The sequence below is a fragment of the Ctenocephalides felis genome, unplaced genomic scaffold (assembly GCF_003426905.1).
Source record: "Ctenocephalides felis isolate EL2017-DRISC unplaced genomic scaffold, ASM342690v1 CF-g0.4_SCAFFOLD_01886, whole genome shotgun sequence".
NCBI lineage: Eukaryota > Metazoa > Arthropoda > Insecta > Siphonaptera > Pulicidae > Ctenocephalides > Ctenocephalides felis.
This window is the reverse complement of record NW_020538040.1, coordinates 1,732,435-1,745,378: the sequence shown is the minus strand read 5'-3', so window position 1 is coordinate 1,745,378 and position 12,944 is coordinate 1,732,435. Positions and strand designations below refer to the sequence as shown.

Genomic DNA, 12,944 nt, shown 5'->3' with positions numbered 1-12,944 from the left:
TCTTTTCTATTTTGGTTTGCTCGTCAGTAGAGTCCCTTTGTTTATATCTTTTTTATTTCGATTTTAGAATTTCTTTTCTATTTTGTTTTGCTCGTCAGTAGAGTCCCTTTTTTCATTTTTTAAAACAAGATTTTATTCGCTCGTCAGTAGAGTCCCTTCTTTTATCCTGGTTTGCTCGTCAGTACAGTTCTTTTTATATTTTGTTCTTTAGTTTGCTCGTCAGTACAGTCTTTTTTACATTTTTGAAGAGTTCTTTTTCAAATTCTCTATCACGAGAGTTCATTTTTCTCATTATTGTTGCTCATCAGTAACGTTCTTTTTTTGGTTTGATCGTCAGTAGAGTCCCTTTTTATTTTTTTCAGATTTTTCGACATTGTTTAGTCTTTTTTTGCTTCTTTATGAAATCAAAGAACTATAAAAAATCGAGAAAGTAAAAATAGAGAAGAAAGGGACTCTACTGACGAGCTACTGAAAAAAGAAAATATGTACTCTACTGACGAGCGAAATAGAATAAAAAGAAAAGTACTCTACGAACGAGCAGACTAGAATACATGTGAAAATCTAAATAAATAAAGGTAAAAAAAGAGACTCTACTGACAAGCAAATTAAAATAAGAGCAGAAAGGGACTCTATATTTATTATCAATTAAGTATATTATTTATAAACTAGCTGTAAGTGGAATTCTGTCTTAAGGCAATTAGGAGTTATTTTGACATACTTTGGAAGATCTGAACTTGTTTTTCAAAGCAATCGCACTGCTTTAACTGCATAGAGACAAAATATAAAGCGCGTATGCGCGGCGTCGCTGTCTAACGGGTAAACATTGATACGGAACCCATAGGAAAATAAACAAAATTTATACTTATTGTTAAAATCTCTATGAAATATCTAAAAATTTGATGTGCATATGTCTAATGATCATTTTTGACCGCCAAATGGCATTTTTTTTTACTTTTTTCGTTAGATCTCCGAAACCGCTAGACCTGCCTTTATGAAAATTTGATCAATTCTTTATTTTGTCAATACAAGTGAAATGTTTTTTGAATTATTAAAATCGGACGCTCCGTTCTCTTAAAAAACTAATCAGCACGTCTCCTTCGCTAAAAACTAATCAGCACGTCTCCTTATCAATACGAATCGAATGTTTTTTGAGTTATTCAAATCGGTTGATCCGTGTTCCCGAAATCGTCGACGATAATTTGTATCCGCACATACATACACACACGTACATACATACACACACACATACACACACACACACACACACACATACATCAATTTTTTCTAAGGTATGCCAACCTATTCAGAAACCTTTGAAACGTAAAGATATATAAAAATTTTCATTTTCGATTTTTTTGCGATTACTATAACTTACCCTACGGGAAGTTAATAAAGAAAATTTCATGCACCTTATCTTAAGTAGAAGTGCCACTCACACCTTGTCATCTTATCTTCCCACAGGAACCTCCTCTAACCGAAGACGACGGCATAGCCTGCGACTTCAGCCAACAGATGGCCCTCAAGGACAACACAGACCTATTCGAATCCTCTCACCCACAAACCAAAAACCTGCACCTTCTACAGAACCAGAACTCTAACCACTTGACCTCTCCATCTCTCGAAGACTGTCTCACCTCTTCCACGAGTAGCAGTAGCAGTAGCGATTCAGTTCTATCGAGAAGTTCTAAGAAATCATCCCTTAATAACAATGAACCCGAATTGGTGCTAATAGATTTCGAATATTGTTCGTACAATTATAGAGGGTTCGATTTGGCGAATCACTTCATAGAATGGACTTATGATTATTCGAATGCAGATTATCCGTATTTCTATGATAGGCCGGAGGATTATCCGACTGAGGAGCAACAGGTATGATAAAGGATAGAGGTTATGTTTGTTTTTTTTACATGTTTTACGTATTTTACGCATTTTTGGTTTGATGGAGCATATTTTTATTTAAAATTTAAAAATTTATGATACTTTTGAAGATGTGTTTGAAAGAAGTGAAACTTCGTAATGTTGAAATCATAATTTATTATGATAGGGGTAGGAACTGATTTTTAGTCTACTTTTGTTTTATTAGTTTATTAACAATTTGCTAATCATTGCAATTTTTTTTTAATTATCGTTTCAGACAATGTGCAATATTTTTAGACAATTTACAGCATTTTCAGACAATTTAAATCATTTTCAGTTAAGCACAGTATTTTAATACAATTATCAGCATTTTCAGACAATTTACAGCATTTTGAGACGATTTACAGCATTTTCAGACAATCTACATAGTTTTTAAATAGTTTACCAAATTTTTCTAGTGAATTTGTAATAATCTAGTACATTTTCAGACAATTTAAAGCATTTTCGATATTTTAAGACATTTATCAGCATTTTGAGACAATATACAGAATTTTCAGACGATTTACAGCATTTTGAGACAATATACAGAATTTTCAGACAATTTCGATCATTTTTGGACAATTTTCAGCATTTTCAGCATTTTTAGGCAATTTACAGCATTCCCAGACAATGTACAGAATTTTCAGACAATTTGCAGAAATTTAAGACAACTTATAGGATTTTTAGATAATTTTCAGACAATCAGACAATTTAGGGCATTTTCTGACAATTTAAATAATTTTCTGATAATTTGAAAAAAATTAGACAATATCAGACAATTTATAACATTTTCAAACAAAATCAGTGTATCTACCACATTTTCAGAAAGTTTGCAAGAATATCGCACGTTTTACAATATTTTCAGATGTTTTACAGAATTTTCAGGCAGTTCGCAAAATTGTTAGACAGTTTACAGCATTTTCAGTTAATTTATAGAATTTTTAGACAATTTACTAAAATTTCAAACAATTTCCAGAGTTTTCAGACAATTTAAAGCATTTTGAGACAATTTCGAACATTTTTAAACAATTTGGGTCATTTCCAGACAATTTGGAGCATTTTCAGACAGCTTGCTGATATTTCAGACAATAAACATGATTTTCAGACAGCTTACAAAATTTTCAGATAATTTACAGAATTTCCAAACAATTTACAAAATTTTGAGACAACTTGCAGTATATTCAGACAATTTACAAAATTTTCAGACAATTACAGAAATTTAAGACAATTTGGAGCATTTTTAGACAATTTACAGAAATGTAAGACAATTTCGAGCATACATAGACAATTTCGAGAATTCATAGACAATTTAAAGCATTTTCAGACAATATACAGAATTTTCAGACGACTTGTAGAATTTTCAGACAATTTTGAACATTTTTAGATAATTTTCAGACAATCTACAGCAATTTATACCATTTTTAGACAATATTAGACAATTAAAATTAAAGGAATCAGATACTTTTTTAAAAAATATTAAAACAATTTACAAATGGTTTAAAAAAATCAGACTATTTCAGATAAGTTTACAAAATTTTCACGTAGTTTACAGCATTTTCAGACAGTTTAAAAAATTTTCAGACATTTTCAGACTATCTGCATTATATTTAAACTATATCAGACAATTTATAACGTTTACAATTTAAAGATACTATATATAATTTATAAAATTTTCAGACAATTTACAGTACTGTAAGGCAATTGCAGACAATTTACAGAATTTTTAGACAATTTGCAGCATTTTCGGACAATTTGACACATTTTACAGCATTTTCAGACAATATACATAATTTTCAAATAATTGACAGCGTTTTCAGACAGAATGTAGAATGTTCACAAAATCCAAAGAAGTTTCATACAGTTTCAGATAATTTAAAAAACTTTCGGGTAATTTCAGACGATTTACAACATTTTCAGACTCTCGCTCTTCGATTTATCGATCGTTCAACGGCATCTTGTTCATAGTATAGTCGCATCAGAAGTTTCACTTCATTAATTCACAACAAATCTTAATAATATTTTTAAATAAAAATGTGCTCTGGAAATTATTATAAACAAACTGTGTATGAAATTAAGTGCTTGATATTAAATCTTATCTTATATTTATATCACTATTATCATTATTATTATTAATTTTCTTATTATTATAAATGTAGTATATATTGGTGAGTATATATTACTACATTAAAAACAAAATGTTTTTAACAAATTTCTTATGAAAAACAATTTTCATCTTCAGCATGTAAAATGGTATAAGAAACATAACGATTACGAAACAATTACGAAACATGATTTATGTTGAAACTTTACATTTGTTTACTAATATTGTGAATTAAACGAAACAAAATTTACTAAAATATAAAAATTATCAATGATTCTTATTTTATAAATAGATTTTATTAAACTTTAAAAACATATACTGGGAAAAGTCAAATTAGAAAAATTATTTTAAATTTAAAAATAATCAAATTTGTGAAAGCTTCTAAGATGTCCTTTATATGTTCAAAATTTATTAAAATTATTTATTACGTTAATAGCACATAAACCATGTTAGGTAAATGTTACGTTACGTGTGTTTCCTGTACGTTACATGTTTCTCAAATAAACCTGTTTAATGAGTTTGACTTGAATTAAAATATATTTATCTATTGCAAATGAAATAAAATCATATGCAGTTTATTATTTAAATAAATAATATATTTTTATATATAAATATGCATAATATATATTAAATATGATATATTTAATAATACATATTTATTTATCATTCATCGTTTCATATCCATTATCATTTCAATGGCATGAACTGCATGTGATTTTTATTCTTCGTTTGCTGCTTAATTAATTATTTTATTTCAAATTTTTCGAGAATATTTTATTTATCGCATCCAGAAAATCCTGCACCTGATTATCCTTTTTGAATAAGTTCAGCAAAATATAATATAGATAATTTATTAAATATTATTTTAATATGAAATAAAATAGCTGCTAAACTTTAATTCCTAGATTTTCATATTTTTATATAAATATTTTTAATTTAAATTTAGTTGCTTGATTGTTACTATTTGCTGTTTTTTGTAAAATTGCATAATACAAAATCTATTTTGATAATAATCAATTTAGCTTTTCTATTTTATTTTTTATTATGCTGAACTTATTTTTTCCGAGTCCTTTACCCATTTTTTTCTACTATATTTGATTTATTTCGAAAACAAATAAGTTTTTTGCAATGAAAAGGGATGACCAATAAGTTTTTAATAAAAAAAATGTTGTAATGAAGTAAATTATGAAGCAACGGTTTCCAAGCAATGGCTTATTATTATTTATTTATTTTTTTAACGGGTAGCTCGAATTAAGCTTATATATGGACAAATTTATAACGTTTTTAGACGATTTACCACATTTATAAGACAAGTTAGAACTACGTAAAACATTTTAAGACAAGCTAACAAAACAACTTGTACGCATTATGCATTATTGACAACTTACACGTATTTTGTTTGATTGGAAACTTGTACGCATTTGATTTGATATGTAACTTGTATGCATTTTAAGACAATTTCAAAGACATGTTCAAATATTTTCAGATCACCTCATAACATTTTCAGACATTTTACAACCATTTTGAGACATCTCACAACATTTTTAGATATCTCACAATATTTTAAAACATCTCACAATATTTTAAAACACCTGGCAATATTTTAAAAAATCTCACAACATTTTAAAACATCTTACAACATTCGTACGACATTTTCAGACATGTTATAATCACTTCAAGCTAAGTTCAAAAATTTTCAGACAAGTTGAAACATTTTTAGGCATGTTACAACATTTTCAGACAGTTTAGAACATTCTCAGACAAATTGAAACATTTTTGAAAGGAGTTGAAACACTTCTTAGCCGAGTTGAAACACTTCTTAGACGAGTTGAAACACTTCTTAGACGAGTTGAAACACTTCTTAGACGAGTTGAAACACTTCTTAGACGAGTTGAAACACTTTTTAAAAAGGTTGAAACATTTTTTAGAAGTTAAAGCATCATCAGTTATGTTGAAACATTTTAAAGACGAGTAGAAACATTTTCAGACGAGTTGAAACATTTTTGAGACGAGTTGAAACATTTTGAATCGATTGGAAACGTTTTATAGACGAGGTGAAACATTTTTAGACAAGTTGAAATTTTTATAAAGGAGTTGAGACATTTTTGAGACGAATTGAAACATTTCAAGGACATACGAACCTATTGCAGACATTTTAATTGAATATTAAAAAAAAGTGTTTAATTTAAATATTATTATTTTCAATTAATTAATAAGTTTTTTTTTTGGTTTGTGGAAAATATTATTTAATTATAGAAGACCCTGGAAACCGTTGCTATCGTTAAAAAACAACTTATTGGAAATCCTTTTACCATTTTCTTCTAAAAGTTTGTATATTCTTTAACCTAGGTAAAAATTTCTGGACCAAATTTTCTGAATTAAAAAAGGTAATATTTAGAATTTTTATTCTGACAAGGGCGTTTTTTGAAATGTGTGTCTTTTAACTTGATGAGGTCATTCTGCTTGACCGATTTTTTCTCTACGCGTCTATGTTTTGATGTTGATTGTTTTTAGTTTAAACTCTGAAAGTGAAAGTGAATTGGGGGACAATCAATGAATCAATTGATGAATCAATGAATCAATTGACGAATGCGATGGATTTCTATGAAATCGAACAAAATCAATCTCCAGAACATCTAAGGGCGGAAAACTGCGTCTCGACGCACTCCCTTCACTCCCACAATGAGAGGATTTGACGGGAACGACTTGTAATAATCTCAGAATAATAATAACTAAAATAAACTAAAATTTAAAATTATTTATTAAACAGATAATTATGTTATATATATTTATGTATGTTGTTGTTCAAGAAAATATGTTTAGATTTTGTTGATTTAATTTTTGATGTTATTGCAATGGTAAAGTGCAAATCAATGATTCTTCGGCTGGAGTAAGAAAAAAAATGAAGCTGTTACGCTGTTTAATGTAGAGAATTATATTTAGATTACATTTTTAAACGAATTGCAACTTGCAACCTTGCAAAATATTCTCATATAGTTTACAACTTGTCCAGAAGATATATAACATTTTAAGACAATTCATATTTCAATTTTTCAATATTAGCAGATATTCAATTTGTAATAATTCCGGGCGATTTTCAATTTATGCAGATTACTTTTAACATTTTCAGATGATTCAAAAGTTAGTTTCAGGCGCTTTGCAGCATTTTTTAGGCTATCCAGACTATCCGGAAACCGGAATATTTTTACAGCATCTACAGCATTTTCGAATCGAATCTATCTAGAATATTTTTAGATCATTTGCTACTTTTGTCCAGACGATTTGCAACATTTTTAGACGACTTGCAACTTGTACAGACGACTTGCATTTTTTTCAGACAATTTTCAACACTTTTAGACGACTTGCAACACATTTTCAGACGAGTTGCATCGTTTTTAGTCGTCTTGTAACACTTTTAGACGATTTGCGACACTTTTAGATGATTTGCAACACTTTTAGATGATTTGCAACATATTTCGGATGACTAGCAACATTTTTGGAAAACTTACAAACATGTTTTAGACGATTTGCAATACTTTTAGACGATTTGCAACATTTTTGGACGACTTGCAACATTTTTGGACGATTTGCAATATTTTTAGACAACTTTCACATTTTTGGATGACTTACAACTTGTGTAGACGACTTGTATTTGACCAGACTACTTGCAACATTTTCAGACGAGTTGCACCTTTTTTGGATGATTTGCAACATTTTCGATTACTTGCAACGCTTTGGAATCACTTGCAACATGTTTTAGACGTTTTGCAACTTGTCCAGATGACTTGCAACTTTACCAGGCGTGTTGCAACTTGCCCAGACGTTTTACAACTTGCCCAGACGTTTTACAACTTGTCCAGACGTTTTACAACTTGTTCACACGTTTTACAACTTATCCAGACGTCTTGCAACTTGTCTATTTTTAAATTATCTAGAATATTTTCAGACCATTTTCAACATTTCTCCAGATGATTTGCATTTTGTACAGACAAGTTGCACCGTTTATAGACGACTTGCAACATTTTGCAACATTTTTCAGTAGAGTCTTTTCTTTGATAATTCAATTTGGTTATCAGGAGTATTTTTAGACTAGTTGCAATGTTTTTAGACGAGTTGCAAAGTATTTAGAAGAGTTGCCAAGTTCTGAGACTATCTAGAACATTTTGAGACTGCCTAGAAATTTTTGAGACTGCTTAGATAATGTTTGGAATGCCCAAAAAATTTTTGAAACTGTCTAGAACATTTTTGAAACTACCTAGAGCATTTTTGAGACTATCTGAAACATTTTTGAGACTGTCTAGAACATTTAATATTACTATCGAGAACACTCTAAAGCAAATTTAGAACATTTTTATGAACATCTAGAGTGCAGACTATCTAGTACATTTTAACGACGTTCTAGCTTATCTAGAACGTTTTTAATAAAATCTTGAATTTTTAATCAAATCTAGAATTTTTAATAAAATCTAGAACGAATAAGATCTAGACTATACGAAATATTTTTAGTCTATTCAGAACGTGTTAGAACATTTTAAGGAATAATCAGAACATTTTTCTAATATCTAGAACATCTGCGACAGTCGAAGAATCATTGATACTCAAACAAAAAAAAATCAACAAAAACAAATTTCAAAATAGAAACAAATCTTAAAAACTATATTTTTATATGTATATCTTTATATTTATTTTTAGCAAAAAAATTGAGTATGCAGTTCATGTATTTATCGCTATCATATCAAAACAATCATTGTTTATACAAAATCATTCTTTATGAAAAATCATATATTATAAAAAATCATACTTTAGGACAAATCATTCTTTATAAAAAAATCATACTTTATGAAAAAAATCATACTTTATAAAAAAATCATACTTTATGAAAAAAATCATACTTTACAAAAAAATCATACTTTAAAATAAAAAAAAATCTTTAAAACTTTTTTTTACACACCGTGGGTACGTTTCTTGAGAACAAAACTAACTAATCTGCTCTCACGGAAATCATCCACGTTGTAAACAAATATCAGCGGCTCACCGCAAAACAAATGCTTTTTACACGAATAGTGCGAGAGCTGATCGAAAAAAAAAAACACATTTTTAACCTTATATCCTTTAATTTAATCTTGTATCCTTTAATTTAATCTTGTATCCTTTATCTTTTATCCAGGAACGTTTCATAACAGCCTATCTCCAATCATCGCAGAGATATCGAAATGGTCACCTATCTCCAACTTCGTCTTCGAGATCAAGTCGAGAAGGTTTCTCGATTTCCCAAGACGATTATTGTACATCGTCCACCAGGGCCTCTTCTAGGAGGTCTTCGAACGAATTATTAGATGGTACTACGAGGTCCTCGAGATCCAGGTCCGGATCAGTGGTTGTCACTTCGAAACAGATCGCGGAAATTATGGATGAGATAAGGGTTTTTACGTTGGCTTCGCATTTGTTTTGGGGCATGTGGGCGTGCGTCAATGCGTCTCTGTCGCAGATTCCTTTCGGATACTGGGTAAGTGGAGTAATAGAAACAAACTAGTGGTGTATGGCATCGTGCTTTGAGGCAAATTGCTGGAACTTGCCGTACCCGTAATGAAATATTCGACGTTTTTTAAATGTATTATTACAAATACTCTAACATTCATTATTTATGCAAATTTATGCATTCATTCAAATTTAATTTGAAGACTAAAATATAAAAACGAATTCTACTGACAAGCAAATTAAGCTTACAATTAGCCTTAAGAAAATGGAACTTTACTGACGAGTAAATGAAGATTTCAAGAAAAAATGGATTGTACTGACAATCACAAAAATTATAGTATGAAATGTAAGAAAACTAGTAGTGTATGGCATGGTGCCTTAAGGCAAATTGCTGGAACTTTCCGTACCGTAATGAAATATTCGAGATAGTTTAAACGTTTTCAAATATATTATTACAAATACTGTAACTTTCATTATTTTTTCTGTCTTGTTTGTTTTATCTGAGAATATCAAATGTAAATCATAATTCAATTTATCTAACAATCGTCATTTCATTTCGAATTCAATTTAAAAAAAATATATAGTTGCCTCTCATTTACTCAAAATTGAAAAAATGCTCCCGTATAGTTACAGTCTAAACGCATTTGGAAATAATTCTGTGCGACATTTTCACTTAGACTGTGCTTAGCTTGGCGGCATTTTCACATTTTTCAACAGTTTATTATTATTGATTACGGCTTGCTTATAAATAAATAAATAAATGCCATTTTTAAGTAAAAATTACGAAAATTAACCGGGCTAAGCACAGTCTCAGTGACAACCCGGTACAAATGTTTTCGCAAGTGCGTTTAGATTGTAACTTTACCGGAGCACTTTTTCAATTTTGTGAAAATTATTGAAAAAAATGAAAATCCTGTCCATGCATAGTCTAAGTAATAACCTGGTACAAATGTTTTCGCAAGTGCGTTTAGATTTTTACTTCACCAGAGCACTTTTCAAATTCTATGTAAATTATTTATAAAACTTACAATTTGTGTTAAAAAAAGAAAAATGACCCATACTAGGCACAGTCTAAGTGACAACGCGGTGCAAATGCTTTCATGAGTGCGTTTAGAATGTGACTGTACGGGTGCACTTTTCCAGTTTGACAAAATTAAAAATGAGGTAGCTTAAGCACAGTCTAAGTAACAACCCGATACAAATATATTTGCGGGTGCGTTTAGACTGTAAGTGAACTGGAGCAATTTTTAAATTTTTTAATGTGTGCACGTGTTTTTTTTTTGTAACATCGTTCCTTAACGCAAATTGCTGGAACTTTCCGTACCGTAACCGACGAGCAAATTAAATTATCAAAGAAAGGACTCTACCGACGAGCAAACAGAATCTAAACTTTTAGAACAACATTTTTAAAATGCTAAATTTAAAAGTATTATCGAAAAGGGACTCTACTGACAAACAAACTCAATATAAATATACTTTGAAGTATAAAAAGGACTCTACTGATGAGCAAACTAAATATCTAGATAGGAAATAAAAAAAGGGACTCTACTGACGAGCAAACTAAATATCTAGATAGAAAATAATAAAAGGACTCTACTGACGAACAATAAAATAGGAAATCTACTGACAAACAAACTCGATTTATGCCTTAAAAAGGGATTCTACTGACGAGCAAATTAAAAAACCAAACATTTTTACTGATGAACAAAATAGAATAAAATAAGAAAAGGGACTCTGCTGACGAGCAAATGTTTGTCAGTAAAGTCTATTTCTTATTACCTAGAACGCGATTTAATTTGCTTGTCAGTAGAGTCACTCTTTTGTTTTGCTCTAGTTTTCTCGTCGGTAGAGTTCCTTTTTTTTCTTTTATTTTATTTAAAATGTACTCGCTTTAGTATAGATGCTTTTTTCTCTGCTTTTATTATACTTTACTCGTCAGTAGAGTCCCTTTTTGCTCTTATTCTATTTATTCATCAGTAGATTTTTTGTTTTATTTGAATTTGCTCATCAGTAGAGTCTCTTTTTAAGCGTAAATTCAGATTGCTTGTCAGTGGAGTCCCTATTTTATTTTTCGCGCAGATATTTTACTTGGTCAGTAGAGTCCTTTTTTAAACATTCAAGTTTCTTTAGAAGTTTCATCTTTTGACCAAATAAAAAAGACTCTACTGACGAGCAAATCAAATATTTAAATAGGAAATTAAAAAAGGGACTCTACTGACGAGCAAACTTAAAATTTGATTTAGAATTATAAAAAAGGGACTCTACTGACGAGCAAACTTAAAATTTGATTTAGAATTATAAAAAAGGGACTCTACTGACGAGCAAACTTAAAATTTGATTTAGAATTATGAAAAAGGGACTCTACTGACGAGCAAACTTAAAATTTGATTTAGAATTATAAAAAAGGGACTCTACTGACGAGCAAACTTAAAATTTGATTTAGAATTATAAAAAAGGGACTCTACTGACGAGCAAAATTAAATATCCCCCAAAAATGTAAAAAAGGGACTCAATTGACGAGCAAATTAATTTTAGACTTACAAGATATAAAAAAATAGAAAAAGGGCTCTACTGACGAGCAAATTGATTGAACTAAAAATTATTGTCAGTAAAATTTTTTGTTCAAATTGAATTTGTTCGTCAGTAGAGTCCCTTTTTTATTTTCTATCTAGATATTTAGTTTGCTCGTCAGTAGAGTTCCTTTTTCTGATAATTTAATTTGCTCGTCAGTAGAGTCTTTTTTATCAAAGATATTTGCTCGTTAGTAGAGTCCTTTTTTCTTTTAATTTCATTATCAATAGATTACTTTTTTTCTAATTAATTTACTTTATTTGCTCGTCAGTAGAATCCCTTTTTCTCTTGTAGATTTAAATTCAATTCGCTCGTCAGTAGAGTCCCTTTTTTCTTTCACCCTCAGAGTCCCTTATATCACCACACTACGAGGTTAAACATTCAAGTCCCTCAAGAAGTTTCACTTCAATTAACAAATAACAATCTATCTCTTTCTAGGACTATGCTTCGTCTCGCCTCGACCGTTACTTCGAATTAAAGAAAGACATTTGCAATAACATGCCATTGACAACAAAATCTTCGGCAACATTAAAGAGAAAGATCACGGATCTTGAATGACTCTGATTGGTCGACGGATAATAATAATAATAGTAACAATAAATTATTGTACATATACTCATCATTAAGGTAAGATAATAATAATAATAATAAATATAATAATCATTAAAGAAATAATTAAAAAAATAAATAAATAATTAGAAAATATGTACATGATAGGTTAGGTTTCATTGTTGACAGTTGAAACTGTAATGGCGGCTCGACATTTTTTTCAACTGTCATGTTGGATCACACGGAACACACCTGATGACATGTACATATTTTTGAATTATTATTTATTACTATTTAATTATTCATTATTGATAAAACAAGATAACTATTAATAATAAATAATTAAATA

General features: G+C 29.5%; 1 protein-coding gene across 3 annotated transcripts in view; it reads left to right on the top strand.

The window, feature by feature from the left end:
* The window catches only part of LOC113378854 (choline/ethanolamine kinase), a 51,093-nt gene extending 38,256 nt beyond the window's left edge, over nucleotides 1-12,837 (top strand). Inside the window, exons 8-10 of one of the 3 annotated variants that reach the window (XR_003367228.1) lie at nucleotides 1,462-1,869; nucleotides 6,512-6,705; nucleotides 9,165-9,295. Coding sequence is in view for 2 of the 3 variants with exons in the window: in XM_026619477.1 (XP_026475262.1) it covers nucleotides 1,462-1,869; nucleotides 9,165-9,503; nucleotides 12,485-12,604 (867 nt within the window). In the remaining variant the exon portion in view is untranslated. Of the gene's footprint in view, nucleotides 1-1,461; nucleotides 1,870-6,511; nucleotides 7,103-9,164; nucleotides 9,504-12,484 lie in introns of those variants that run through there. The other 2 variants (XM_026619477.1, XM_026619478.1) reach the window with 2 other exon arrangements.
* The last annotated feature ends 107 nt before the right edge of the window (nucleotides 12,838-12,944 follow it).